Here is a 27,104-nt window from a genome sequence, read left to right on the forward strand (position 1 = left end):
CATACATGGAGCGTATAACACTTCCCATGTCTCTCTCTCTGTCTCTGTCTCTCTCTGTCTCTCTATCTCTCTCTGTCTCTCTCTGTCTCTCTCTGTCTCTGTCTCTCTCTCTGTCTCTCTCTATCTCTCTCTCTCTCTCTGTCTCTCTGTCTCTCTCTGTCTCCATCTCTCTCTCCTCTATTTCTCTCTCTCTCTGTGTCTCTCTCTCTCTCTCTCGCTTTCTCTCACTCTCTCTCTCACCCTCGCTATTTCTCTCTCTCTCTCACCCTTGCTCTCTCTCTCTCTCTCTCTCTCTCTCTCTCTCTCTCCAGTGGCTGCTGCAGCGTTATTCTTCACCATTCCCCAGCCCCACAGTATCCCGACCACAGAGGTGTTTGGGGCGATATGGCTGATGCTGTTACTGGGGACAGTGCACTGCCAGATCGTCTCCACACGCACCCCCAAACCCACCAGCAGCAGCAGCTCTGGCAAGAGAAGAAGGTGGGGAGAAGGGCTGGAGATGGAGGGAGGGATGGAGGGAGAGAGAGAGGGGGGGAGGGAGAGAGAGGGGGAGGGAGGGAGGGAGTGAGAGAGGGAGTGAGAGAGAGAGGGAGGGAGGGAGGGAGTGAGAGAGGGAGTGAGAGAGAGGGGGAGGGAGGGAGGGAGTGAGAGAGGGAGTGAGAGAGAGAGGGAGGGATGGGGTACGGAGAGAGGGTGTAGATGGAAAAGGAATGGGGTGGGGATAGAGGGATGAAGAGGGAGGGAGGGAGAGAAAGGGAGAGGGAGGGAGGGAGAAGGGGAGAGGGAGGGAGGGAGGGAGGGAGGGAGGGAGGGAGGGAGGGAGGGAGGGAGGGAGGGAGAGAGAGATGGATGGATGGAGGGAGGGAGGGAGGGAGGGAGGGAGGGAGGGAGGGAGGGAGAGAGGGGGGGAGGGAGGGAGAGAGAGAGGGAGGGATGGGGTACAGAGAGAGGGTGTAGATGGAAAGGGAATGGGGTGGGGATAGAGGGATGAAGAGGGAGGGAGGGAGAGAAAGGGAGAGGGAGGGAGGGAGAAGGGGAGAGGGAGGGAGGGAGGGAGGGAGGGAGGGAGGGAGGGAGGGAGGGAGGGAGGGAGGGAGGGAGAGAGGGAGGGATGGGGTACAGAGAGAGGGTGTAGATGGAAAGGGAATGGGGTGGGGATAGAGGGATGAAGAGGGAGGGAGGGAGAGAAAGGGAGAGGGAGGGAGGGAGAAGGGGAGAGGGAGGGAGGGAGGGAGGGAGGGAGGGAGGGAGGGAGGGAGGGAGGGAGGGAGAGAGAGATGGATGGAGGGAGGGAGGGAGGGAGGGAGGGAGGGAGAGAGGGGGGGAGGGAGGGAGAGAGAGAGGGAGGGATGGGGTACAGAGAGAGGGTGTAGATGGAAAGGGAGGGGGGTGGGGATAGAGGGATGAAGAGGGAGGGAGAGAAAGGGAGAGGGAGGGAGGGAGGGAGGGAGGGAGAAGGGGAGAGGGAGGGAGGGAGGGAGGGAGGGAGGGAGGGATTGGGTAAAGGGGGTTAAAGTGTAGATAATGTATCCACCTCTGTGTTGTTTTAGTGTTTGATGTGCTTCCTGCTCTGAGATAAACCTGAATGACTTAGCTACTGTTTTAAAAGGCCTCTGTCTGACACACTCTACAGGTCAGTTCCCCAGACACTGGTCAAAGTGGGGGGGTTCCATCAGACTGTGTGTGTTCAATCATGGTTCCCCCACTCTCTTCTGATCATGTGATCAGGGAACTGCCCCCACATACACTTCCTGTCCCATTGTAAAGGCTGTGATTTCCTGCCAGAGGGTAGCAGCTCGTAAATTTGTGCTAGGCTGCATAACGCCATTAGCCTTTTTCTAGATCTGTTGGTGCACTTGGCAAGATGCCACAAACAGATCTGGGACCAGGCTGTATTGCCACAATAGCTAGCTATTCCCAAAACCCACTACCTTTGTCTTGCACAGTACTGACCATTTTCAGCCTTCTGGAAGAGAATGTATCTGTGCCACACAGTCTGGGAATGAAGTGGATGTTACTGTTTGTCCTCATCTCACAGTACAGTGGTGTTCACTCACTCAGATGTTACTGTTCATCCTCATCTCACAGTACAGAGGTGTTTACTCACTCAGATGTTACTGTTCGTCCTCATCTCACAGTACAGAGGTGTTCACTCACTCAGATGTTACTGTTCATCCTCATCTCACAGTACAGAGGTGTTCACTCACTCAGACTCCAGATGTTACTGTTCATTCTCATCTCACAGTACAGAGGTGTTCACTCACTCAGACTCCAGATGTTACTGTTCGCCCTCATCTCACAGTACAGAGGTGTTCACTCACTCAGACTCCAGATGTTACTGTTCGTCCTCATCTCACAGTACAGAGGTGTTCACTCACTCAGATGTTACTGTTCGTCCTCATCTCACAGTACAGAGGTGTTCACTCACTCAGATGTTACTGTTAGTCCTCATCTCACAGTACAGTGGTGTTCACTCACTCAGACTCCAGATGTGGTCAGGAATCAACCACCAGACGACTTTCTCCTTCCTTTCCCCTCCTCCATTTGGCATCAAATCTGTGTTGTTTTCTCTCTCTATCAACTGAATGACTCTGACTGACCTGAATGAACTCCTCCTCGTCCACACCACATGGTTGACTCGTCATTGTCTGAGTGGATCTGCTAGCTGCTATTATATTATATATATATATATATATATATATATATATATATACACATTGTGTAAAACGTGGTGACTGCAGACTCTCACCTCGGGAAATGTGTCCAAACAGCCTGATCTAAACGGGCTGTTAGCTGAGCTGTCAGTCAGACGGTTGATACCGTCCTCTTCTTGTAGGAGTAGATGAACCATTCAAGCAGATCTCTCTATCTTCACGTTGTCGTTGATGATGATGATGATGGCTCTCCAAGTCTAATCCCAGTAAATCCAATACTAATCATATATCCAGTTATTGTTTATTGTGAGAACACAGTCCAATCTACCGCATTACTATCAATATTAGTCTCTCTGGCAGCTGGATATTAGTCTCTCTGGCAGCTGGATATTAGTCTTTCTGGCAGCTGGATATTAGTCTCTCTGGCAGCTGGATATTAGTCTCTCTGGCAGCTGGATATTAGTCTCTCTGGCAGCTGGATATTAGTCAATGTTTTTGCTTCGATCATTCCTGACCATACCTGATGTAGTAGACACCTCTGCCAGTGAACCAACCATACCTGATATAGTAGACACTGCTGTCAGTGAACCAACCATACCTGATGTAGTAGACACCGCTGTCAGTGAACCAACCATACCTGATGTAGTAGATACCTCTGTCAGTGAACCAACCATACCTGATGTAGTAGACACCGCTGTCAGTGAACCAACCATACCTGATGTAGTAGACACCGCTGTCAGTGAACCAACCATACCTGATGTAGTAGACACCTCTGTCAGTGAACCAACCATACCTGATGTAGTAGACACCTCTGTCAGTGAACCAACCATACCTGATGTAGTAGACACCTCTGCCAGTGAACCAACCATACCTGATGTAGTAGACACCTCTGCCAGTGAACCAACCATACCTGATGTAGTAGACACCTCTGCCAGTGAACCAACCATACCTGATGTAGTAGACACCGCTGCCAGTGAACCAACCGTTTTCATTCATTTTCTATCTTCCTTCTTGTGATTTTAAAAATAAATAAATGGAAAAGGGTATTATTTTAATGATTTATTTTCTTCAATCACAACAACAGTGATTTGTGTCTGGACCTCTCTCTCTCTCTAAGTCCTCTTTCTTATTGATCTGGACCAAAGGCGTCTAAGGAAGGCAGCTCACTTGGATGTACATAGGGAAGGAGATGGCTCTAGCACCACTGATAACACCCGGGAGGGCGGCCCACACTGCCACGGTGCCGCCACCGGCTCACCTTACAGCCTGTGCATCGCTCTCTTCAGAGATTTCTGGCATGATATCTGTAAAGCGCGGTGTGTATTTTTCCCTCCCGTGAGGTTACTAAAGAACCCTCTCTCTCTCTCTGGTATAGCTGCAACATCCCTTGGATTCCACCCGGATTCTGACTCTGATCAATAATAAATATCCCTTTCTATTGTATGAGAGAACGGAGTCCTGTACACTACCATTCAAAAGTTTGGGATCATTTAGAAATGTCCTTGTTTTTGAAAGAAAAGCACATTTGCTTTTGTCCATTAAAATAACATCAAATTGATCAGAAATACAGTGTAGACATTGTTCATGTTGTAAATGACTATTGTAGCTGGAAACGGCAGATTTTTTATGGAATATCTACATAGGAGTACAGAGGCCCATTATCAGCAACCATCACTCCTGTGTTCCAATGGCACGTTGTGTTAGCTAATCCAAGTTTCTCATTTTAAAAGGCTAATTGATCATTGGAAAACCTATTTGCATTTATGTTAGCACAGCTGAAAACTGTTGTCTGACTAAAGAAGCAATAAAACTGGAAGGCCAGCATCCCAGAGTCGCTTCTTCACTGTTGACGTTGAGACTGGTGTTTTGCGGGTACTATTTAATGAAGCTGCCAGTTGAGAACTTGTGAGACGTCTGTTTCTCGAACTAGACACTCTAATGTACTTGTCCTCTTGCTCAGTTGTGCCCCGGGGCCTCCCACTCCTCTTTCTATTCTGGCTAGAGCCAGTTTGCACTGTTCTGTGAAGGGAGTAGTACACAGCGTTGTATGAGATCTTCAGTTTCTTGGTCATTTCTCATGGAATAGCCTTCATTTCTCAGAACAAGAATAGACTGATGAGTTTGAGAAGAATGTTCTTTGTTTCTGGTCATTTTGAGCCTGTAATTGAACTCACAAATGCTGAGGCTCCAGATACTCAACTAGTCTAAAGAAGGACAGTTTTATTGCTTCTTTAATCAGAACAACAGTTTTCAGCTGTGCTAAAATAATTGCAAAAGGGTTTTCTAATGATCAATTAGCCTTTTAAAATGACAAACTTGGATTAGCTAACACAACGATCCACTGGAATGTTGGTTCCACTTTTCTGAGCTCCGTTATTTCCTTAACAAATAAGGAACGCTCAAAACGTGCACTTATAAATCATAACAATTTAAATCAAAATACAGCTGTAGACAGAAGTCAAAGATCAAACATCAGACATACAACTGATGTCTCTCCTGCGTTCTGCCCTGAACAAAAGAAAGACAGGATCTTATACACCCGAGACCTTATGGTGTGACCTCCTATGTCAGAACCTGCCTGTGCAGCTAAAAGAAGAAGTGCCTCTTAACACAACGTTTCTGAGAACCTGTCTCAGTGGCATGCAAATCTGCCCTTGTTTCAGAGAAAAACAGACACTGTCTCGCTATCACCCTCAGTCCCTTTTTTCACCTTTTCTCACAGACGCCTGGCTGCAGGTTTTTGGCAGAGAGCGTGACACAGACAGAGGCCTCAATATTAAGCTATACAGTGAGCATAAGTACAATGGCACGTAAGCAAACTAATAACAACATAATCAATTGTGGTGGTCTTTAGAAGACCCCCAAAATCAACTTTAACCCTACAGGAACACAGGAGTGATGGTTGCTGATAATGGGCCTCTGTACACCTATGTAGATATTCCATTAAAAATCTGCCGTTTCCAGCTACAATAGTCATTTACAACAGTAACAATGTCTACACTGTATTTCTGATCAATATAATGTTATTTTAATGGACAAAAGCAAATGTGCTTTTCTTTCAATAACAAGGACATTTCTAAATGACCCCAAACTTTTGAACGGTAGTGTACATAGTAAATATATGTTTCTGAAAATCATTCTTCCCACTATATGATAAACATTATCTGGTAAGATAATTATTTGGCTGAGATAAGACGTTATTAAACAGTGATATTTTAACTGGACACACACACAGAGAGGAGATACATATTCAAATGCTTTTCCCCACGGCAGTTTGATTATTAACTTGTCTCCACGGGTTTCTCAACGGGACAAAGTGAAAGGAGAGGTCTGTCTTCCATCTTTGTTATCATTTTTCTGTGTGTGGAAAAAGGGATTTTGCAGCTTTTGTTTTGTTGTTGTTGTTGCCAACGTTACGGCTCGTTCAACTATTCAAGCTATGGCCAAGAGAAGCACGGAGCAAACGATGTCGAAACATAAACATCAGTAAAGGCTTTATAGTTGGTAAAAGGGATCCCCGGGGACGTTTTTGAGTTTCAATCTAGAAACAGTATTAAAAATCCAACCTTTTCACACCAGAAATCTAATGGTCACTGACAGTCATCCCAAATCCTATTCAAATCAACTCTATTTGAATTCTGCTTAGTAGCACCAGTAACCCATCCCATTTAGAACTTAGTTTCTCTGCTCCCTTGCCATGGCTTCAATTAGTACCAACTTGATCCAAGTGATTCTGTCTTGTTCTGATTTCTGCATGCTGGATGGACTTGGGACTGTCTGCCTGTCCCGTCTCTCCACCTCTACCGCCTCCCCCCTTTAACCTCCCCCTCCATCTCTCCCCTCAGGTCGAAGAAGTCCAAGCTGTCCATAGACAAGTCCACAGAGACAGATAATGGCTATGTGTCTCTGGACGGGAGGATAACCTGTAAGAGTAGTGAGGAGGGGCTACAGCTCCATGATGGAGGGTCTCACCACTGTGACCTGCTGCTGAAGTCAGACGAGACGTGTTGGGCCGCACCCCCGTCTCTCAACACACTGCTGCTCCCCCCTGTCTCCAAGGTAAACAACAAGGTAACAGACACATTAATACACACACACACACCACCACGCAACACACTGCTACTTCCCCCCGTCACCAAGGTAAACAACAAGGTAACAGACACATTTATACACACACACACACACACACACACACACACACACACACACACACACACCACCACCACGCAACACACTGCTACTGCCCCCCGTCACCAAGGTAAATCACATACACTTGGTTAGCAGATGTTATTGTGAGTGTAGCGAAATGGTTGTGATTTTAGATCTGACAGTGCAGCAGTATCTAACAGGTAATATCTAACAATTCCACAACAAAACCTAATATCTAACAATTCCACAACAAAACCTGATATCTAACAGATTCCACAAGAAAACCTAATACACACAATCTAGTAAAGGAATGAGATAATAGTATATAAATATATGGATGAGCAGTGTGTGTGTGTGTATAATATATAAATATATGGATGAGCAGTGTGTGTGTGTGTATAATATATAAATATATGGATGAGCAGTGACAGAACGGCTAAGATGCAATAGATGGTAAAGAATAGATAGTGAAGAATACAGTATATACATATGAGATGAGTAATGCAAGATATGTAAACATTATTAAAGTGACATTATTAAAGTGACAAGTGTTCCATTTATTAAAGTGGCCAATGATATTGAGTCTGTATGTAGAGCAGCAGCCTCTCTGTGCTAGTGATGGCTGTTTAACAATCTGATGGCCTTGAGATAGAAGCTGTTTTTCAGTCTCTCGGTCCCAGCTTTGATGCACCTGTATTGACCTCACCTTCTGGATGATAGCGGGGTGAACAGGCAGTGGCTCGGGTGGTTGTTGTCCTTGATGATCTTTTTTGCCTTCCTGTGAAATCGGGTTTTGTAGGTGTCCTGGGGGGCAGGTAGTTTGCCCCCGGTGATGCGTTGTGCAGACCTCACTACCCTCTGGAGAGCCCTGTGTTTGTGGGCGGTGCAGACCTCACTACCCTCTGGAGAGCCCTGCGTTTGTGGGCGGTGCAGACCTCACTACCCTCTGGAGAGCCCTGTGTTTGTGGGCGGTGCAGTTGCCGTACCAGACTTTCCACCTTCTCCACTGCTGTCCCGTCGATGTGGATAGGGTGGTGTTCCCTTTGCTGTTTCCTGAAGTCCACGATCATCTCTTTTGTTTTGCTGACATTGAGAGAGAGGTTATTTTCCTGACACCACACTCCGAGGGCCCTCACCTCCTCCTTGTAGGCCATCTCGTCATTGTTGGTAATCAAGCCTACCACTGTAGGCGTGCATGGCCTCGCAGTCATGGGTGAACAGGGAGTACAGGAGAGGGCTCAGAAAGCACCGTTGTGGGGCCTCAGTGTTGAGGATCAGCGGAGTGGAGATGTTGTTTCCTACCTTCACCACCTGGGGGCGGCCAGTCAGGAAGTCCAGTACCCAGTTGCACAGGGCGGGGTCGAGACTCAGGGTCTCAAGCTTAAGGACGAGTTTGGAGGGTACTATGGTGTTGAATGCTGAGCTGTAGTCAATAAACAGCATTCCTACAAAAGTATTCCTCTTGTCCAGATGGGATAGGACAGTGTGCAGTGTGATGGCGATTGCATTGTCCGTGGACCTATTGGGGCGGTAAGCGTAAACACACCAGCCAGCTGGTCTGCGCATGCTCTGAGGAGGCGGTAAGGGATGCCGTCTGGGCAGGCAGCCTTGCGAGGGTTAACACATTTAAATGTTTTACTCACGTCGGCCACGGAGAAGGAGAGCCCACAGTCTTTGGTAGCGGGCTGTGTCGGTGGCTCTGTATTGTCCTCAAAGCGCGCAAAGAAGTTGTTTAATTTGTCTGGAAGCAAGATGTCGATGTCCGCGACGGGGCTGGTTTTCTTTTTGTAATCCATGATTGTCTGTAGACCCTGCCTCATACGTCTCGTGTTTGAGCCGTTGAATTGCGATTCCACTTTGTCTCCATACTGACGCTTTGCTTGTTTGATTGCCTTACGGAGGGAATAACTACACTGTTTGTATTGGCCGTGTTTCCAGTTGCCTTGCCATGATAAAATGCGGGGGTACGTGCTTTCAGCAGCGAATGCTGCCATCAATCCACGGTTTCTGGTTTGGGAAGGTTTCAGTCACAGTGGGTACAACATCTCCTATACACTTCCTTATAAACTCGCTCACCGAGTCAGCGTATACTTCAATGTTATTGTCTGAGGCTACCCGGAACATATCCCAGTCCACGTGATCGAAGCAATCTTGAAGCTTGGAATCCAATTGGTCAGACCAGCGTTGGATAGACCTAAGCACGGGCAATTCCTGTTTTAGTTTCTGCCTATAGGAGGGGAGCAACAAGATGGAGTCATGGTCAGATTTGCCAAAAGGAGGACAGGGCCTTGTACGCATTGCGGAAGTTAGAGTAGCAATGGTCGAGCGTGTTACTCGCTCATGTACTGCAATCGATATGCTGATAGAGTTTAGGTAGCCTTGTTCTCAAATTAGCTTTGTTAAAATCCACAGCTACAATAATGCAGCCTCAGGATATATGGTTTCCAGTTTGCATAAAGTCCAGTGAAGTTCCCTGATGGCCGTCGTGGTATCCGTTTGCGGGGGGGTATACACGGCTGTGACGATAACCGAGGAGAATTCTCTTGGGAGATAATACGGTCGGCATTCGATTGTGAGGAATTCTAAGTCAGGGGAACAAAAGGACTTGAGTTCTTGTATGTTGATACAATTACACCATGAATCGTTAATCATGAAACATACACCCCCGCCCTTCTTCTTACCGGAGAGATGTTGATTCCTGTCGGCGCGATGCACTGAAAATACCGTTTGATGTACGGACAGCTAGCCATGTTTTCTTGAAACAGAGTATGTTACAATCCCGGATATCTCTTTGGAAAGCAACTCTTGCCCTGATCTCGTCTTCTTCGTTAACTAGGGACTGGACATTAGCAAGTAATGTACTCGGAAGCGTTGGGCGGTGTGTGCGCATCCGAAGCCTCACTAGAAGACCGCTCCGGCACCCTCTCCTCTGACGGCGTTGCTTTGGGTCGGCCTCTGGAATCAGTTCAAATGCCCTGGGAGGTGCAGACAAAGGATCCGCTTTGGGAAAGTCGTATTCCTGGTCGTAGTGCCGGTTGTGCTGGTAAGTTGACGTCTCTCTGATATCCAATAGTTCTTCCCGGCTGTATGTAATAACACTTAAGGTTTTCTGGGCTAACAATGTAAGAAATAATACATTAAAAAAAAACTAAATACTGCACAGTTTCCTAGGGACTAAAAGCGAAACTGCCATCTCTATCGGCGCCATCTTGCTGAGGTAAACAACAAGGTAACACACACACCACCACCACACAACACACTGCTACTGCTCTCCGTCAGCAGGTAAACAAGGTAGCTAATACACACACACACACACACACACACACACACACACACACACACACACACACACACCTGTCCTGAAACAGGTGAGTTTAACCAAGTATAAACAGACTATACACTTGCTAGTCTGTAGTCTGAAAGTAGGAATCTGTCCAATCTGTCTTCCTCCCAGGAGACCCAGAGCCGTGGTGTGGGTGTGGAGAACATGTCTGATGAGGCGTCTAGTGAGGAGGATCCTGAAGCGTCCTACACCGCCATCCGTAGGGGCGTAGAGCGCGTCAGCAGCGACTGCACGCTGCGCAACAGGAAACCACATCACTACAAGAAACACTACGCCATCAACACTGAGGTGGGTGACCTCCACACTACCCAGGTTGGTCACACTCACACAGAGACATGCACAGCGACACACACATACATACAGTACATACATACACTTACATACAGTACATACTGTACATCATACACACACACACACTTACATACAGTACATACTATACATCATACACACACACACTTGCATACACACACATACACACACACACTTACATACATACATACATACATGCATACATGCATACATACATACATACATACATACATACAGTGGGGCAAAAAAGTATTTAGTCAGCCACCAATTGTGCAAGTTCTCCCACTTAAAAAGATGAGAGGCCTGTAATTTTCACAATAGGTACACTTCAACTATGACTATAAAAAAATCCAGAAAATCACATTGTGGGATTTTTAAGGAATTTATTTGCAAATTATGGGGGAAAATAAGTATTTGGTCACCTACAAACAAGCAAGATTTCTGTCTCTCACAGACCTGTAACTTCTTCTTTAAGAGGCTCCTCTGTCCTCCACTCGTTACCTGTATTAATGACACCTGTTTGAACTTGTTATCAGTATAAAATACACCTGTCCACAACCTCAAACAGTCACACTCCAAACTCCACCAGAAACAAAATTGTAGACCTGCACCAGGCTGGGAAGACTGAATCTGCAATAGGTAAGCAGCTTGGTTTGAAGAAATCAACTGTGGGAGCAATTATTAGGAAATGGAAGACATACAAGACCACTGATAATCTCCCTCGATCTGGGGCTCCACGCAAGATCTCACCCCGTGGGGTCAAAATGATCACAAGAACGGTGAACAAAAATCCCAGAACCACACGGGGGGACCTAGTGAATGACCTGCAGAGAGCTGGGACCAAAGTAACAAAGCCTACCATGAGTAACACACTACGCCGCCAGGGACTCAAATCCTGCAGTGCCAGACGTGTCCCCCTGCTTAAGCCAGTACATGTCCAGGCCCGTCTGAAGTTTGCTAGAGAGCATTTGGATGATCCAGAAGAAGATTGGGAGAATGTCATATGGTCAGATGAAACCAAAATATAACTTTTTGGTAAAAACTCATCTCATCGTGTTTGGAGTACAAAGAATGCTGAGTTGCATCCAAAGAACACCATACCTACTGTGAAGCATGGGGGTGGAAACATCATGCTTTGGGGCTGTTTTTCTGCAAAGGGACCAGGACGACTGATCCGTGTAAAGGAAAGAATGAATGGGGCCATGTATCGTGAGATTTTGAGTGAAAACCTCCTTCCATCAGCAAGGGCATTGAAGATGAAACGTGGCTGGGTCTTTCAGCATGACAATGATCCCAAACACACCGCCCGGGCAACGAAGGAGTGGCTTCGTAAGAAGCATTTCAAAGTCCTGGAGTGGCCTAGCCAGTCTCCAGATCTCAACCCCATAGAAAGTCTTTGGAGGGAGTTGAAAGTCCCTGTTGCCCAGCAACAGCCCCAAAACATCACTGCTCTAGAGGAGATCTGCATGGAGGAATGGGACAAAATACCAGCAACAGTGTGTGAAAACCTTGTGAAGACTTACAGAAAACGTTTGACCTCTGTCATTGCCAACAAAGGGTATATAACAAAGTATTGAGATAAACTTTTGTTATTGACCAAATACTTATTTTCCACCATAATTTGCAAATAAATTCATTAAAAATCCTACAATGGGATTTTCTGGATTTTTTTTCCCTCATTTTGTCTGTCATAGTTTCAACTTTTTAAGGTGGAGAACTTGCACAATTGGTGGCTGACTAAATACTTTTTTGCCCCACTGTACATACATACACTTACATACAGTTGAAGTTGGAAGTTTACATACACTTGGTTGGAGTCATTAAAACTCATTTTTAAACCAATCCACAAATTTCTTGTTAACAAACTATAGTTTTGGCAAGTCTGTTAGGACATCTACTTTGTGCCTGACACAAGTCATTATTCCAACTATTGTTTACTGACATATTATTTCACTTATAATTCACTGTATCACAATTCCAGTGAGTCAGAAGTTTACATACACTAAGTTGACTGGGCCTTTAAACAGCTTGGAAAATTCTATAAAATGATGTCATGGCATTAGAAGCTTCTGATAGGCTAATTGTCATAATTTGATTCAATTGGAGGTGTACCTGTGGATGTATTTAAAGGCCTACCTTCAAACTCAGTGCCTCTTTGCTTGACATCATGGGAAAATCAAAAGAAATCAGCCAAGACCTCAGATAAAACATTGTAGACTTCCACAAATCTGGTTCATCCTTGGGAGCAATTTCCAAAAGCCTGAAGGCACCACGTTCATCTGTACAAACAATAGTACGCAAGTATAAACATCATGGGACCACACAGCCATCATACCACTCAGGAAGGAGACGCGTTCTGTCTCCTAGAGATGAACGTACTTTGGTGCGAAAAGTGCAAATCAATCCCAGAACAACAGCAAAGGACCTTGTGAAGATGCTGGAGGAAACAGGTACAAAAGTATATATATCCACAGTAAAAACGAGTCCTATATCGACATAACCTGAAACGCCACTCAGCAAGGAAGAAGCCACTGCTCCAAAACCGCCATAAAAAAAGCCAGACTACAGTTTGCAACTGCACATGGGGACAAAGATCGTACTTTTTGAGAAAAAGCATGTTCGAGCAAGGAGGCCTACCAACCTGACTCAGTTACACCAGCTCTGTCAGGAGGAATGGGCCAACATTCACCCAACTTATTGTGGGAAGCTTGTGGAAGGCTACCCGAAACGTTTGACCCATGTTAAACAATTTAAAGGCAATGCTACCAAATAATAATTGAGTGTATGTAAACTTCTGACCCACTGGGAATGTGAAATAAAAGCTGAAATAAATCATTCTCTCTACTGATATTCTGACATTTCACATTCTTACAATAAAGTGGTGATCCTAACTGACCTAAGACAGGGAATTTTTACTAAGATTAAATGTCAGGAATTGTGAATAACTGAGTTTAAATGTATTTGGCTAAGGTGTATGTAAACTTCCGACTTCAACTGTACACACACACACACATACAGTTCATAGACACGCTCTCAACGTGTGGGTACACTTAGCTACATCACACACACACACATTTCCACCCCCTACACACACACACACTCACCCCCCCCCCCCCCCTCTCTCTAGGAGACTCCTAAGTCCGGTACCAGCTGTAGTTCTCGGTGCTCCAGCCTGCGGACCCAGGACTCAGAGAGCACCAGACACGAGTCAGAGACAGAGGACCTGCTGTGGGAGGACTTCCTGCACTGTGCTGAGTGTCGCTCCTCGTGCACCAGCGAGACAGAGGGAGAGGGAGCTGCAGTCTGCCCTGCTACCAAGAAGGAGTACAGAGATGACCCCTTTCACCAGGTGGGTTAGAGGTCAAAGGTTAGGAGTTAGGGTTAGACGTGTGATGTTAGGGTTTGACAGAGGGAGAGGGAGCTGCAGTCTGCCCTGCTACCAAGGAGTACAGAGATGACCCCTTTCACCAGGTGGGTTAGAGGTCAAAGGTTAGGAGTTAGGGTTAGACGTGTGATGTAAAGGTTTACCAGAGGGAGAGGGAGCTGCAGTCTGCCTTGCTACCAAGGAGAACAGAGATGACCCTTTCACCCTGTTTATCAGGGGTTAGAGATCAAAGGTCAAAGGTTAGAGAAGGAGGGGGTAAGTGTGGGACTGAGCTTGCAATAAAATGCTGGCAACATTAATGAAGAGGTTTTGGTGGTAGCATGAATGTTCCTATTTATCTGTTTTTGTTGTCACTGTGTGTTCTGACGTAACCGTGGTAACCGTGGTCATATTGACCTTGTCGATGAGGATGATCAGCCTCAAACCCTCAGCGTGTAACAGTAGTTATTGTGTTGATCTAGTTGTGTCCTCTACAGGGTCATACGTGGCTACACAGCACCAACCCAGGTCTGGAGCGGGTCAGTGCCATCGTCTGGGAGGGGAACGACTGTAAGAAGGCTGACATGTCTGTCCTGGAGATCAGCGGTATGATCATGAACAGGGTGAGTAACAGCCAGGGCCTTGATACTGTTGTCAGGGATGACATCTGGTGTGGCCTTTAACTCTTTACAATGGAAGACCGGGAACAGACCTCCATCAGCCACCTGGGAGAGTTTTCTCAACTAGAATGTTAATGAATGCAGATTGGACTCCATGATATTGGAAGGCACTTATATATGTATATATTATAGATACCACGTTTCTCTCAGATCACTTTACATTCTCTATAACTTAGACCAATGACATGAAAGATAGAAATAATGCCTGTCTCTCTCCTGTCTCTTTATCTCTTTCCCTCCATCCATCTCTCCTGTCTCTCCTCCCTTCTCCCTCCCTCCATCTCTCCCTCCCGTCTCTCCATCTCTTGTCTCCCCCCCCCTCTCTTCACCCCTCTCCATCTCTCCCTCCCGTCTCTCCATCTCTACCTTCCTCCAGGTCAACCTGTACACCCCAGGTATTGGCTACCAGGTCTTTGGTAACCTGGTGTCAGTGACTCTGGGCCTGACGCCCTTCGCCTACAGGCTGTCTCAGTACAAGGACCTGGAACAGCTGACACAGCTCTCAGCCAATGAGCTCATCTCTGTGGCGTTCGGCTCCTCCTCCGACGTCATGGTGATCACCATGGTAACGCTCAGCTTCATGGTGCGCGTCTGTCTCATCTGGCTCTTCTTCTTCCTGCTCAGCGTGGCCGAGAGGACATACAAACAGGTGTGTGTGTGTTTTCCAGGTTCTTTCATCTTAATTACAGATCAATATTGACCATTGATTGTTACATGAAGACATTCTGAAGATGTTTTATTTCTAAAGGTCTTATCACTTACACGTGTGTGTGTGTGTGTGTGTGTGTGTGTGTGTGTGTGTGTGTGTGTGTGTGTGTGTGTGTGTGTGTGTGTGTGTGTGTGTGTGTGTGTGTGTGTGTGTGTGTGTGTGTGTGTGTGTGTGTTGGACCTGACAGAGGCTGCTATTCGCCAAGCTGTTTGGTCACCTGACGTCGGCACGGCGAGCCAGGAAGTCTGAGGTGCCTCACTTCCGTCTGAAGAAAGTCCAGAACATTAAGATGTGGCTCTCTCTGCGCTCATATCTCAAGGTGTGTTCTATGTTCTCCAACTGGTTGTTGTTCCATCATGCCTACCTGAACCTCCCCTCTGTGTCTGAGATGTGTGTTGTTCCATCATGCCTACCTGAACCTCCCCTCTGTGTCCATGAGGAGATGTGTTGTTGTTCCATCATGCCTACCTGAACCTCCCCTCTGTGTCCATGAGATGTGTTGTTCCATCATGCCTACCTGAACCTCCCCTCTGTGTCTATGAGATGTGTTGTTCCATCATGCCTACCTGAACCTCCCCTCTGTGTCCATGAGATGTGTTGTTCCATCATGCCTACCTGAACCTCCCCTCTGTGTCCATGAGGAGATGTGTTGTTGTTCCATCATGTCTACCTGAACCTCCCCTCTGTGTCCATGAGATGTGTTGTTCCATCATGCCTACCTGAACCTCCCCTCTGTGTCTATGAGATGTGTTGTTCCATCATGCCTACCTGAACCTCCCCTTTGTGTCTATGAGATGTGTTGTTCCATCATGCCTACCTGAACCTCCCCTCTGTGTCCATGAGATGTGTTGTTGTTCCATCATGCCTACCTGAACCTCCCCTCTGTGTCTATGAGGAGATGTGTTGTTGTTCCATCATGCCTACCTGAACCTCCCCTCTGTGTCCATGAGGAGATGTGTTGTTCCATCATGCCTACCTGAACCTCCCCTCTGTGTCCATGAGATGTGTTGTTCCATCATGTCTACCTGAACCTCCCCTCTGTGTCCATGAGATGTGTTGTTCCATCATGCCTACCTGAACCTCCCCTCTGTGTCTATGAGATGTGTTGTTCCATCATGCCTACCTGAACCTCCCCTCTGTGTCCATGAGGAGATGTGTTGTTGTTCCATCATGCCTACCTGAACCTCCCCTCTGTGTCTATGAGGAGATGTGTTGTTGTTCCATCATGCCTACCTGAACCTCCCCTCTGTGTCTGAGATGTGTTGTTGTTCCATCATGCCTACCTGAACCTCCCCTCTGTGTCTATGAGGAGATGTGTTGTTCCATCATGCCTACCTGAACCTCCCCTCTGTGTCTATGAGGAGATGTGTTGTTGTTCCATCATGCCTACCTGAACCTCCCCTCTGTGTCCATGAGGAGATGTGTTGTTGTTCCATCATGCCTACCTGAACCTCCCCTCTGTGTCCATGAGGAGATGTGTTGTTGTTCCATCATGCCTACCTGAACCTCCCCTCTGTGTCTATGAGGAGATGTGTTGTTGTTCCATCATGCCTACCTGAACCTCCCCTCTGTGTCCATGAGGAGATGTGTTGTTGTTCCATCATGCCTACCTGAACCTCCCCTCTGTGTCTATGAGGAGATGTGTTGTTGTTCCATCATGCCTACCTGAACCTCCCCTCTGTGCCCATGAGGAGATGTGTTGTTCCATCATGCCTACCTGAACCTCCCCTCTGTGTCCATGAGGAGATGTGTTGTTGTTCCATCATGCCTACCTGAACCTCCCCTCTGTGTCTATGAGGAGATATGTTGTTGTTCCATCATGCCTACCTGAACCTCCCCTCTGTGTCCATGAGGAGATGTGTTGTTCCATCATGCCTACCTGAACCTCCCCTCTGTGTCCATGAGGAGATGTGTTGTTGTTCCATCATGCCTACCTGAACCTCCCCTCTGTGTCTATGAGGAGATGTGTTGTTGTTCCATCATGCCTACCTGAACCTCCCCTCTGTGTCCATGAGGAGATGTGTTGTTCCATCATGCCTACCTGAACCTCCCCTCTGTGTCCATGAGGAGATGTGTTGTTCCATCATGCCTACCTGAACCTCCCCTCTGTGTCTATGAGGAGATGTGTTGTTGTTCCATCATGCCTACCTGAACCTCCCCTCTGTGTCCATGAGGAGATGTGTTGTTCCATCATGCCTACCTGAACCTCCCCTCTGTGTCCATGAGGAGATGTGTTGTTCCATCATGCCTACCTGAACCTCCCCTCTGTGTCCATGAGGAGATGTGTTGTTCCATCATGCCTACCTGAACCTCCCCTCTGTGTCCATGAGGAGATGTGTTGTTGTTCCATCATGCCTACCTGAACCTCCCCTCTGTGTCCATGAGGAGATGTGTTGTTCCATCATGCCTACCTGAACCTCCCCTCTGTGTCCATGAGATGTGTTGTTCCATCATGCCTACCTGAACCTCCCCTCTGTGTCCATGAGGAGATGTGTTGTTGTTCCATCATGCCTACCTGAACCTCCCCTCTGTGTCTATGAGGAGATATGTTGTTGTTCCATCATGCCTACCTGAACCTCCCCTCTGTGTCCATGAGGAGATGTGTTGTTCCATCATGCCTACCTGAACCTCCCCTCTGTGTCCATGAGGAGATGTGTTGTTGTTCCATCATGCCTACCTGAACCTCCCCTCTGTGTCTATGAGGAGATGTGTTGTTGTTCCATCATGCCTACCTGAACCTCCCCTCTGTGTCCATGAGGAGATGTGTTGTTCCATCATGCCTACCTGAACCTCCCCTCTGTGTCCATGAGGAGATGTGTTGTTCCATCATGCCTACCTGAACCTCCCCTCTGTGTCCATGAGGAGATGTGTTGTTGTTCCATCATGCCTACCTGAACCTCCCCTCTGTGTCTATGAGGAGATGTGTTGTTGTTCCATCATGCCTACCTGAACCTCCCCTCTGTGTCCATGAGGAGATGTGTTGTTCCATCATGCCTACCTGAACCTCCCCTCTGTGTCCATGAGGAGATGTGTTGTTCCATCATGCCTACCTGAACCTCCCCTCTGTGTCCATGAGGAGATGTGTTGTTCCATCATGCCTACCTGAACCTCCCCTCTGTGTCCATGAGGAGATGTGTTGTTGTTCCATCATGCCTACCTGAACCTCCCCTCTGTGTCCATGAGGAGATGTGTTGTTCCATCATGCCTACCTGAACCTCCCCTCTGTGTCCATGAGATGTGTTGTTCCATCATGCCTACCTGAACCTCCCCTCTGTGTCCATGAGGAGATGTGTTGTTCCATCATGCCTACCTGAACCTCCCCTCTGTGTCCATGAGGAGATGTGTTGTTGTTCCATCATGCCTACCTGAACCTCCCCTCTGTGTCTATGAGGAGATGTGTTGTTCCATCATGCCTACCTGAACCTCCCCTCTGGGTCCATGAGATGTGTTGTTCCATCATGCCTACCTGAACCTCCCCTCTGTGTCCATGAGGAGATGTGTTGTTCCATCATGCCTACCTGAACCTCCCCTCTGTGTCCATGAGGAGATGTGTTGTTGTTCCATCATGCCTACCTGAACCTCCCCTCTGTGTCTATGAGGAGATGTGTTGTTGTTCCATCATGCCTACCTGAACCTCCCCTCTGTGTCCATGAGGAGATGTGTTGTTCCATCATGCCTACCTGAACCTCCCCTCTGTGTCCATGAGATGTGTTGTTCCATCATGCCTACCTGAACCTCCCCTCTGTGTCCATGAGGAGATGTGTTGTTCCATCATGCCTACCTGAACCTCCCCTCTGTGTCCATGAGGAGATGTGTTGTTGTTCCATCATGCCTACCTGAACCTCCCCTCTGTGTCTATGAGGAGATGTGTTGTTCCATCATGCCTACCTGAACCTCCCCTCTGGGTCCATGAGATGTGTTGTTCCATCATGCCTACCTGAACCTCCCCTCTGTGTCCATGAGGAGATGTGTTGTTCCATCATGCCTACCTGAACCTCCCCTCTGTGTCCATGAGGAGATGTGTTGTTGTTCCATCATGCCTACCTGAACCTCCCCTCTGTGTCTATGAGGAGATGTGTTGTTGTTCCATCATGCCTACCTGAACCTCCCCTCTGTGTCCATGAGGAGATGTGTTGTGTGCGATAGACGTGGGTGGATAAGTGTGTTTGTCCAACTAAAGTATTTAAAATGTGTGTTGCAGAGAAGGGGTCCTCAGCGGTCGGTGGATGTGATCGTGTCCTCTGCCTTCCTCCTCACCCTCTCCGTAGTCTTCATCTGCTGTGCTCAGGTCAGCGTGAGTCACCATTCTCAGCCTGCTACAGTCCCTGTCTGTTATGCTCTAATTCAGTTGGTAACGGTGCGAATGCTGTTTCACCTGTTATTCTGTCTGTTTGAGTGGGACGAGCGTTAAAACAAGCTCTTCTCTCCTCCTCCCTGTAGTTGCTCCATATCCACCACACCTTCCTGGAGTGTCACTATAACTGGGAGCTGGTGATCTGGTGTTCCTCTCTGTCTCTTTTCCTGCTCCGCTTTGTTACCCTGGGCTCAGAGACCAGCAAGAAGTACAGCAACACCTCCATCTTACTGACAGAACAGGTAGACAGGCTCAGAGACCAACACATCCATCTTACTGACAGAACAGGTAGACAGGCTCAGAGACCAACACCTCCATCTTACTGACAGAACAGGTAGACAGGCTCAGAGACCAGCAAGAAGTACAGCAACACCATCTTACTAACAGAACAGGTAGACAGGCTCAGAGACCAACACCTCCATCTTACTGACAGAACAGGTAGACAGGCTCAGAGACCAACAACACCTCCATCTTACTGACAGAACAGGTAGACAGGCTCAGAGACCAACACCTCCATCTTACTGACAGAACAGGTAGACAGGCTCAGAGATCAGCAACACCTCCATCTTACTGACAGAACAGGTAGACAGGCTCAGAGACCAACAACACCTCCATCTTACTGACAGAACAGGTAGACAGGCTCAGAGACCAACAACACCTCCATCTTACTGACAGAACAGGTAGACAGGCTCAGAGACCAGCAACACCTCCATCTTACTGACAGAACAGGTAGACAGGCTCAGAGACCAACACCTCCATCTTAATGACAGAACAGGTAGACAGGCTCAGAGATCAGCAACACCTCCATCTTGCTGACAGAACAGGTAGACAGGCTCAGAGACCAACAACACCTCCATCTTACTGACAGAACAGGTAGACAGGCTCAGAGACCAACAACACCTCCATCTTACTGACAGAACAGGTAGACAGGCTCAGAGATCAGCAACACCTCCATCTTGCTGACAGAACAGGTAGACAGGCTCAGAGACCAACAACACCTCCATCTTACTGACAGAACAGGTAGACAGGCATGGAGGGAGGTACACACGCAACTGGTATCGTTATAGCAAGACTTTGGAAGTTCGCCAATTAATACGGAGGAAGAACTAGCAGATGTACCACACTTGCTAACTTGTGTAGTTACATAGGAACACACATTTTAAGTGACAAAAGGTTAATCTATTTTGAATGTTATATTGTTTTTGTGCACCTCCGAGTGATGTTCTATCGTCTCCCTGGGTCATTTCATGTTTTCATATGTATCTGAGTTATTGGCGTTCAAGCAGGCCGGTAAAAGTAGCACCGTGATAAAGTCGCTCTCACTACACAGGAAGTTAATAGGAATATGACTTCTAGATCGCGAAAACATCTATCATACATGTCAGATTTCAATACTGGCCTATGTTTTAACTTGGGAGAATGTCTTCTCTCGAATGAGCCATTGATCATATTTTTGCTATATTTCTACCTTGAGAAATATGTAATTTAATGCAGGGTCTAGCATATTTGTCTGCCTCTTTAGTCCAGGGTGCATTGCATGGCAGAGATAGAAGATATTATAACGCCCCACCCAGCATACCGTCGACCAATCGCGTTCACGTTGTCATGCTGCGTAACCCGGTTGCTAAACTAATCGCGCATTTGTCGAGAAACGTACCTAATTCTCCACGATTCCAAATGTATACGATATTACAGATGGCAAGTTAATTATCTCACATCTTGGAAAATATTTGTAATGTTGTACTTATTGTTTACGAAATTCGTGTTGATTTCGGGGTTTTGAGATAGAGCCCAGTAGACTCATTCACTCCGTGAAGGAGAGCGCTCCTTGTCCCAGAATCACCCAGAATGCATCGCATTGACATAGCACAGGCAACGTTTCCCATCTCCTCAAAATTATATCTGCCGTTGCGAATGTTAGACTCCATCTGCAGATTAAACATGGTGAGATTGTAGGCAATTTAAAGCTAACTGGCTACTTTACATGCTGATATTGTCTTTGGTATTATTGTGTGTTTGCTTGCTATATAGCCAGCCAGCCCATGGAGAGAGCATTGCATTGTGGATCTTGTAGTCAACTTGAGCTGCAACAGATTTCCACAACTATTTTCCATGTTGCCACCAACCTTATTATAACGCCAAAATGAAACATTGATTCACAATAATATTCTCACATAGTAGTGTTATTTAACACTGTAAATGAAAGGAATGAGTGGTTTGGGGAGGATATTTCCTTTAAGGCTCAACTTCTATTGACTAGCTGTTTTCACCAGATTAATCTGTACCTGAAGATGGAGAAGAAACCAAACAAGAAGGAGGATTTGACATTGGTCAACAACGTACTGAAGCTGGCCACCAAGCTATTGAAGGTATGGCAAGCTCCATCTCTATTTGATCTCTCTCTCTTTCTCATCTTATCTCCATTATTAATCTCTCCCCCTCCCTCCATCTCTACCCTCCCCCCCTCCATTTCTCCCCCTCCCTCCATCTCCACTCTCCCCCCCCCCTCTCACTCCCCAGGAGTTGGATGCTCCGTTCAGGCTGTATGGTCTGACGATGAACCCTCTGCTCTACAACATCACCCAGGTGGTCATCCTGTCTGCTGTGTCCGGAGTCATCAGTGACCTACTGGGCTTCAACCTGAAGGTAACACATGGGTGTGTGTGTGTGTGTGTGTGTGTGTGTGTGTGTGTGTGTGTGTGTGTGTGTGTGTGTGTGTGTGTGTGTGTGTGTGTGTGTGTGTGTGTGTGTGTGTGTGTGTGTGTGTGTGTGTGTGTGTGTGTGTGTGTGTGTGTGTGTGTGTGTGTGTGTGGTACTAGTACTTATACACCAGTTTATTTGAAATGAAATGGAGTTGATTTGTTGAGTGTGTAGACATCAGTATGAAGGAAGAACTTACCACACCTTTCTGTCCTCAGCTCTGGAAGATCAAATCATGACAGTAAGCTGATCAGGTCACAGCTGGCTCTGGAAGATGTGATACATTCTCTCACCACACAGGGGCGCTGTTGTCCTTTCGCTCACGGACTGACTGGGCTTCCCTGTATCTATGGTCTGACGGACAAACAGCCCCATTCTCAGAGTTCATAACGGAGTGCTTACATTTCACTTGTGCAAGTCAAGATATATTTATTTTACCCTTTCAGTATTTTTTATTTTGTTGTTGTTGGAAAAAGTTACAAAATGTTATTTTAATTAAGCTATAGAGGTTTTGTGTTCTCAGAGGGACGGGATCAAAACACAGCAAGATGACAATTCTGTTACAAAGGTAAAAGAGTTCCATCCCTTCAGACTAGTAAGGACAATGTGCATTATAATGCAGCTGTTTAGTTTGTTGACTGTGACACACAAACGCAGTCATTTCACTGTGAGAACTGCAACGAGTTGTTGTTTCCGATCATAGACGGACTGTAATAATAATCATGTGTTTTAAAGCCTACATACACACAAACAGGTTGTACTTTCTGGTCAATTTAATGTAGGCCTTTTTTGTTGTTGCTTTTGACGACAACAACAGTACACCAAAGTTCAGAATAGATGAACAATGTTTCTGTGTGTTTGGCGTTTCTAATGATAAGCTAAGTGACGGCTGTAGTGGAGAGATAGAGGCAGGATAAAACACAACACATCACTCAAATGATTGGTGAGGAAATAGGTGAGGTACTGTACTGGCTGGATGGGAGGTACTGTATTGGCTGGATGGGAGGTACTGTACTGTATTGGCTAGATGGGAGGTACTGTACTGGCTGGATGGGAGGTACTGTACTGTATTGGCTAGAAGAGGTACTGTACTGGCTAGATGGGAGGTACTGTACTGGCTAGATGGGAGGTACTGTACTGGCTAGATGGGAGGTACTGTACTGGCTAGATGGGAGGTACTGTACTGGCTAGATGGGAGGTACTGTACTGGCTGGATGGGAGGTACTGTACTGGCTAGATGGGAGGTACTGTACTGGCTGGATGGGAGGTACTATACTGGCTAGATGGGATGTACTGTACTGTACTGGCTGGATGGGAGGTACTGTATTGGCTAGAAGGAATGTACTGTACTGTACTGGGTGGATGGGATGTACTGTACTGGCTAGATGGGATGTACAGTACTATACTGGGTGGATGAGAGGTACTGTACTGGGTGGATGGGAATATGTAAACCTAGCCAACATATCTGGGTTAGTATTCTGTATGTGAAATTGAGACATCCAGGCCCGCTAGCCCAAAGCTAAACGATGTGTGACTGAACATGGGTAACTATGTTACTCGTATAATGATAATTTGGGGGGGTGCTTATGTTTGTCCTGGTACACACTTGTACAAGTCTGTAATGGAAATGTGTTTCTTACATACTGAGACCCTGAGGGAGTGGGGTCGCGACCTTTTATGGTGATACCATTCAGTATTGGCTTCTGTACTCCCAACCCTATTTTGTAAACCAGACACAGTGACGTGTGCAGTCTGGTTGAAATACTGCTATTCAGGCCTGTGAGCCGTCATCACAACCGTGACGTGTGCAGTCTGGTTGAAATACTGCTATTCAGGCCTGTGAGCCGTCATCACAACCTCGTCAACATGTTGATTTTTCTCGCCCTCCTTCCCTTGTTTCCTGTTTTACGTTGCATGGTTTTCTCACGGAGCATTTGAGTTATTTCAGTGGTTAGACTGTATTTCAAGCAATAACTCGTAGCTCAACACACAACGTGTTTGTATTATAGTTAGAACAAAGAGGTCCCAGGTCTTAGTCGCAGTTCACACAGTCGATGTTCGTCGCTACAGTTCGGAATGCCTGAAAAGGTGCACTTTAAAGTAGTGTATAGAAACAATGTCACACACAAACCATTGTAGTTGTTATTGCTTGGTACTTGTTGGCGTGGCTCAGTCTGTGTGAAGATGACCAAAGTGCTTTTTATTTACTGGATAAAACTGTATTATTAACACAAAATAACTGTTTGGGTTTCATATTATTGGAAATGCTTTAAGAAAACATGGTGTTGCCTCATCTTTTCCTTTGTTGTTGTTGTTCCTCGTGTTTTGTGGTTGCGAGAGAAAAGACAGTCACTTGCAGTCACTTGAGTCTGAAAAATGTCTTTAGAAAATGACTCTGAACCTGTCTGCCATCCTGATCCCTAGTGCACCAGAGCCCTGGTCTAAAGTAGTGCACTACGTAGGGAATAGGGTGACATTTCCGACGCACACTTGTTTTTGCGTTGTGATTCTGTTTTCAAAAGGAAGTCTGCATATTTATGTTGAAGAGAAGAAAAACTACTTTTAGTGAGCTGGTCTGTTTCCTCAGTTCTACGTGTTTATAAGGAAAATAAAAATTGACATTATTGTGTCACTCAACTTCCAGTTTCTTCCTTCGTACATCATATGAGCAAAACAACAGTTTAGATTCCTACATTTCATCATGGCTGTGTACCAATACCTATTCCCTATATAGTGCACTACTTTTGACCAGAGCCCTATGGGTCCTGTTCAAAAGAAGTGCACTACGTAGGGAATATTGTGCCATTTAGGATGCAGGTCATAATTCATTCCTTGCAAATCACTTTCTTCACTTAAAACATATTTCATACACGTTACATGTCTTCATACATACCACCCCTTGTAGAGACACTCGATCAAAACAAGCGATCGTATCTCTTGATGGGAATCATCATTGAAATAAACTGACATGTAAATAATGTCTGTCTGGATACACATCAGCAATCAGCCTGAACAGAACCAATGTCTATCTGGACACACATCAGCCTGAACAGAACCAATGTCTATCTGGACACACATCAGCCTGAACAGAACCAATGTCCATCTGGACACACATCAGACTGAACAGAACCAATGTCTATCTGGACACACATCAGCCTGAACAGAACCAATGTCCATCTGGACACACATCAGCCTGAACAGAACCAATGTCTATCTGGACACACATCAGCCTGAACAGAACCAATGTCCATCTGGACACACATCAGCCTGAACAGAACGAATGTTTATCTGGACACACATCAACCTGAACAGAACCAATGTCCATCTGGACACACATCAGCCTGAACAGAACCAATGTTTATCTGGACACACATCAACCTGAACAGAACCAATGTCCATCTGGACACACATCAGCCTGAACAGAACCAATGTCCATCTGGACACACATCAGCCTGAACAGAACCAATGTTTATCTGGACACACATCAGCCTGAACAGAACCAATGTTTATCTGGACACACATCAACCTGAACAGAACCAATGTTTATCTGGACACACATCAGCCTGAACAGAACCAATGTTTATCTGGACACACATCAACCTGAACAGAACCAATGTCCATCTGGACACACATCAACCTGAACAGAACCAATGTCCATCTGGACACACATCAACCTGAACAGAACCAATGTCCATCTGGACACACATCAGCCTGAACAGAACCAATGTCCATCTGGACACACATCAACCTGAACAGAACCAATGTTTATCTGGACACACATCAGCCTGAACAGAACCAATGTCCATCTGGACACACATCAGCCTGAACAGAACCAATGTCTATCTGGACACACATCAGCCTGAACAGAACCAATGTCCATCTGGACACACATCAGCCTGAACAGAACCAATGTCCATCTGGACACACATCAGCCTGAACAGAACCAATGTCCATCTGGACACACATCAGCCTGAACAGAACCAATGTCCATCTGGACACACATCAGCCTGAACAGAACCAATGTCCATCTGGACACACATCAACCTGAACAGAACCAATGTCCATCTGGACACACATCAACCTGAACAGAACCAATGTCCATCTGGACACACATCAACCTGAACAGAACCAATGTCCATCTGGACACACATCAGCCTGAACAGAACCAATGGGAACAAAAAGAAAAGAGCTGTAGAAAGTTACTCATCTTAATAAAAGTCTGTATAGAAATTTTACCTTTAGAAAAATCAAGTGTGATACTTGCTATTTAGGCAATGTGACAGTGCCTTCGGAAAGTATTCAGACCCCTTGACTTTTTCCACATTTTGTCACATTACAGCCTTACTCTAAATTTTTTTTTTTTTTAAACAATTCCTTAGCAATCTACACACAATACCCCATAATGACAAAGCAAAACGTTTTTATTTTTGCTAATTTATAAAAGTAAAAAACACTTATTTACATAAGTATTCAGACCCTTTGCTATGAGACTTGAAATTGAGCTCAGGTGCGTCCTGTTTCCATTGATCATCCTTGGGATGTTTCTACAACTTGATTAGAGTCCACCTGTGGTAAATTCAACTGATTGGACATGATTTGGAAAGGCACACAGCTGTCTATATAAGGTCCCACAGTTGACAGTGCATGTCAGAGCAAAAAACCAAGCTATGAGATCGAAGGAATTGTCCGTAGAGCTCAGAGACAGGATTGTGTCGAGATCTGGGGAGGGGTACCAAGAAAGGTATGCAGCATTGAAGGTCCCCAAGAGCACAGGGGCCTCCATCGTTCTGAAATGGAAGAAGTTTCAGAACCACCAAGACTTCCTAGAGCTAACTGCCCGTC

General features: G+C 46.3%; 1 protein-coding gene across 14 annotated transcripts in view; it reads left to right on the forward strand.

Moving 5' to 3' along the window:
• The window catches only part of LOC139404702 (protein PHTF2-like), a 111,705-nt gene extending 86,806 nt beyond the window's left edge, over positions 1–24,899 (forward strand). For 2 of the 14 annotated variants that reach the window (XM_071147319.1, XM_071147329.1), the window contains exons 6-18: positions 312–480; positions 3,800–3,970; positions 6,500–6,713; positions 10,258–10,434; positions 13,583–13,804; positions 14,302–14,442; positions 14,876–15,148; positions 15,396–15,527; positions 19,410–19,496; positions 19,649–19,804; positions 21,836–21,931; positions 22,083–22,208; positions 22,481–24,899. In XM_071147319.1, the coding sequence (XP_071003420.1) occupies positions 312–480; positions 3,800–3,970; positions 6,500–6,713; positions 10,258–10,434; positions 13,583–13,804; positions 14,302–14,442; positions 14,876–15,148; positions 15,396–15,527; positions 19,410–19,496; positions 19,649–19,804; positions 21,836–21,931; positions 22,083–22,208; positions 22,481–22,501 (1,985 nt within the window). In that variant the 3' untranslated portion in view covers positions 22,502–24,899. Of the gene's footprint in view, positions 1–311; positions 481–3,799; positions 3,971–6,499; positions 6,726–10,257; positions 10,459–13,582; positions 13,805–14,301; positions 14,443–14,875; positions 15,149–15,395; positions 15,528–19,409; positions 19,503–19,648; positions 19,805–21,835; positions 21,932–22,082; positions 22,209–22,480 lie in introns of all 14 variants that reach the window. The other 12 variants (XM_071147330.1, XM_071147321.1, XM_071147316.1 and 9 more) reach the window with 11 other exon arrangements.
• The last annotated feature ends 2,205 nt before the right edge of the window (positions 24,900–27,104 follow it).

The sequence above is a fragment of the Oncorhynchus clarkii genome, unplaced genomic scaffold, assembly GCF_045791955.1.
Source record: "Oncorhynchus clarkii lewisi isolate Uvic-CL-2024 unplaced genomic scaffold, UVic_Ocla_1.0 unplaced_contig_12320_pilon_pilon, whole genome shotgun sequence".
NCBI lineage: Eukaryota > Metazoa > Chordata > Actinopteri > Salmoniformes > Salmonidae > Oncorhynchus > Oncorhynchus clarkii.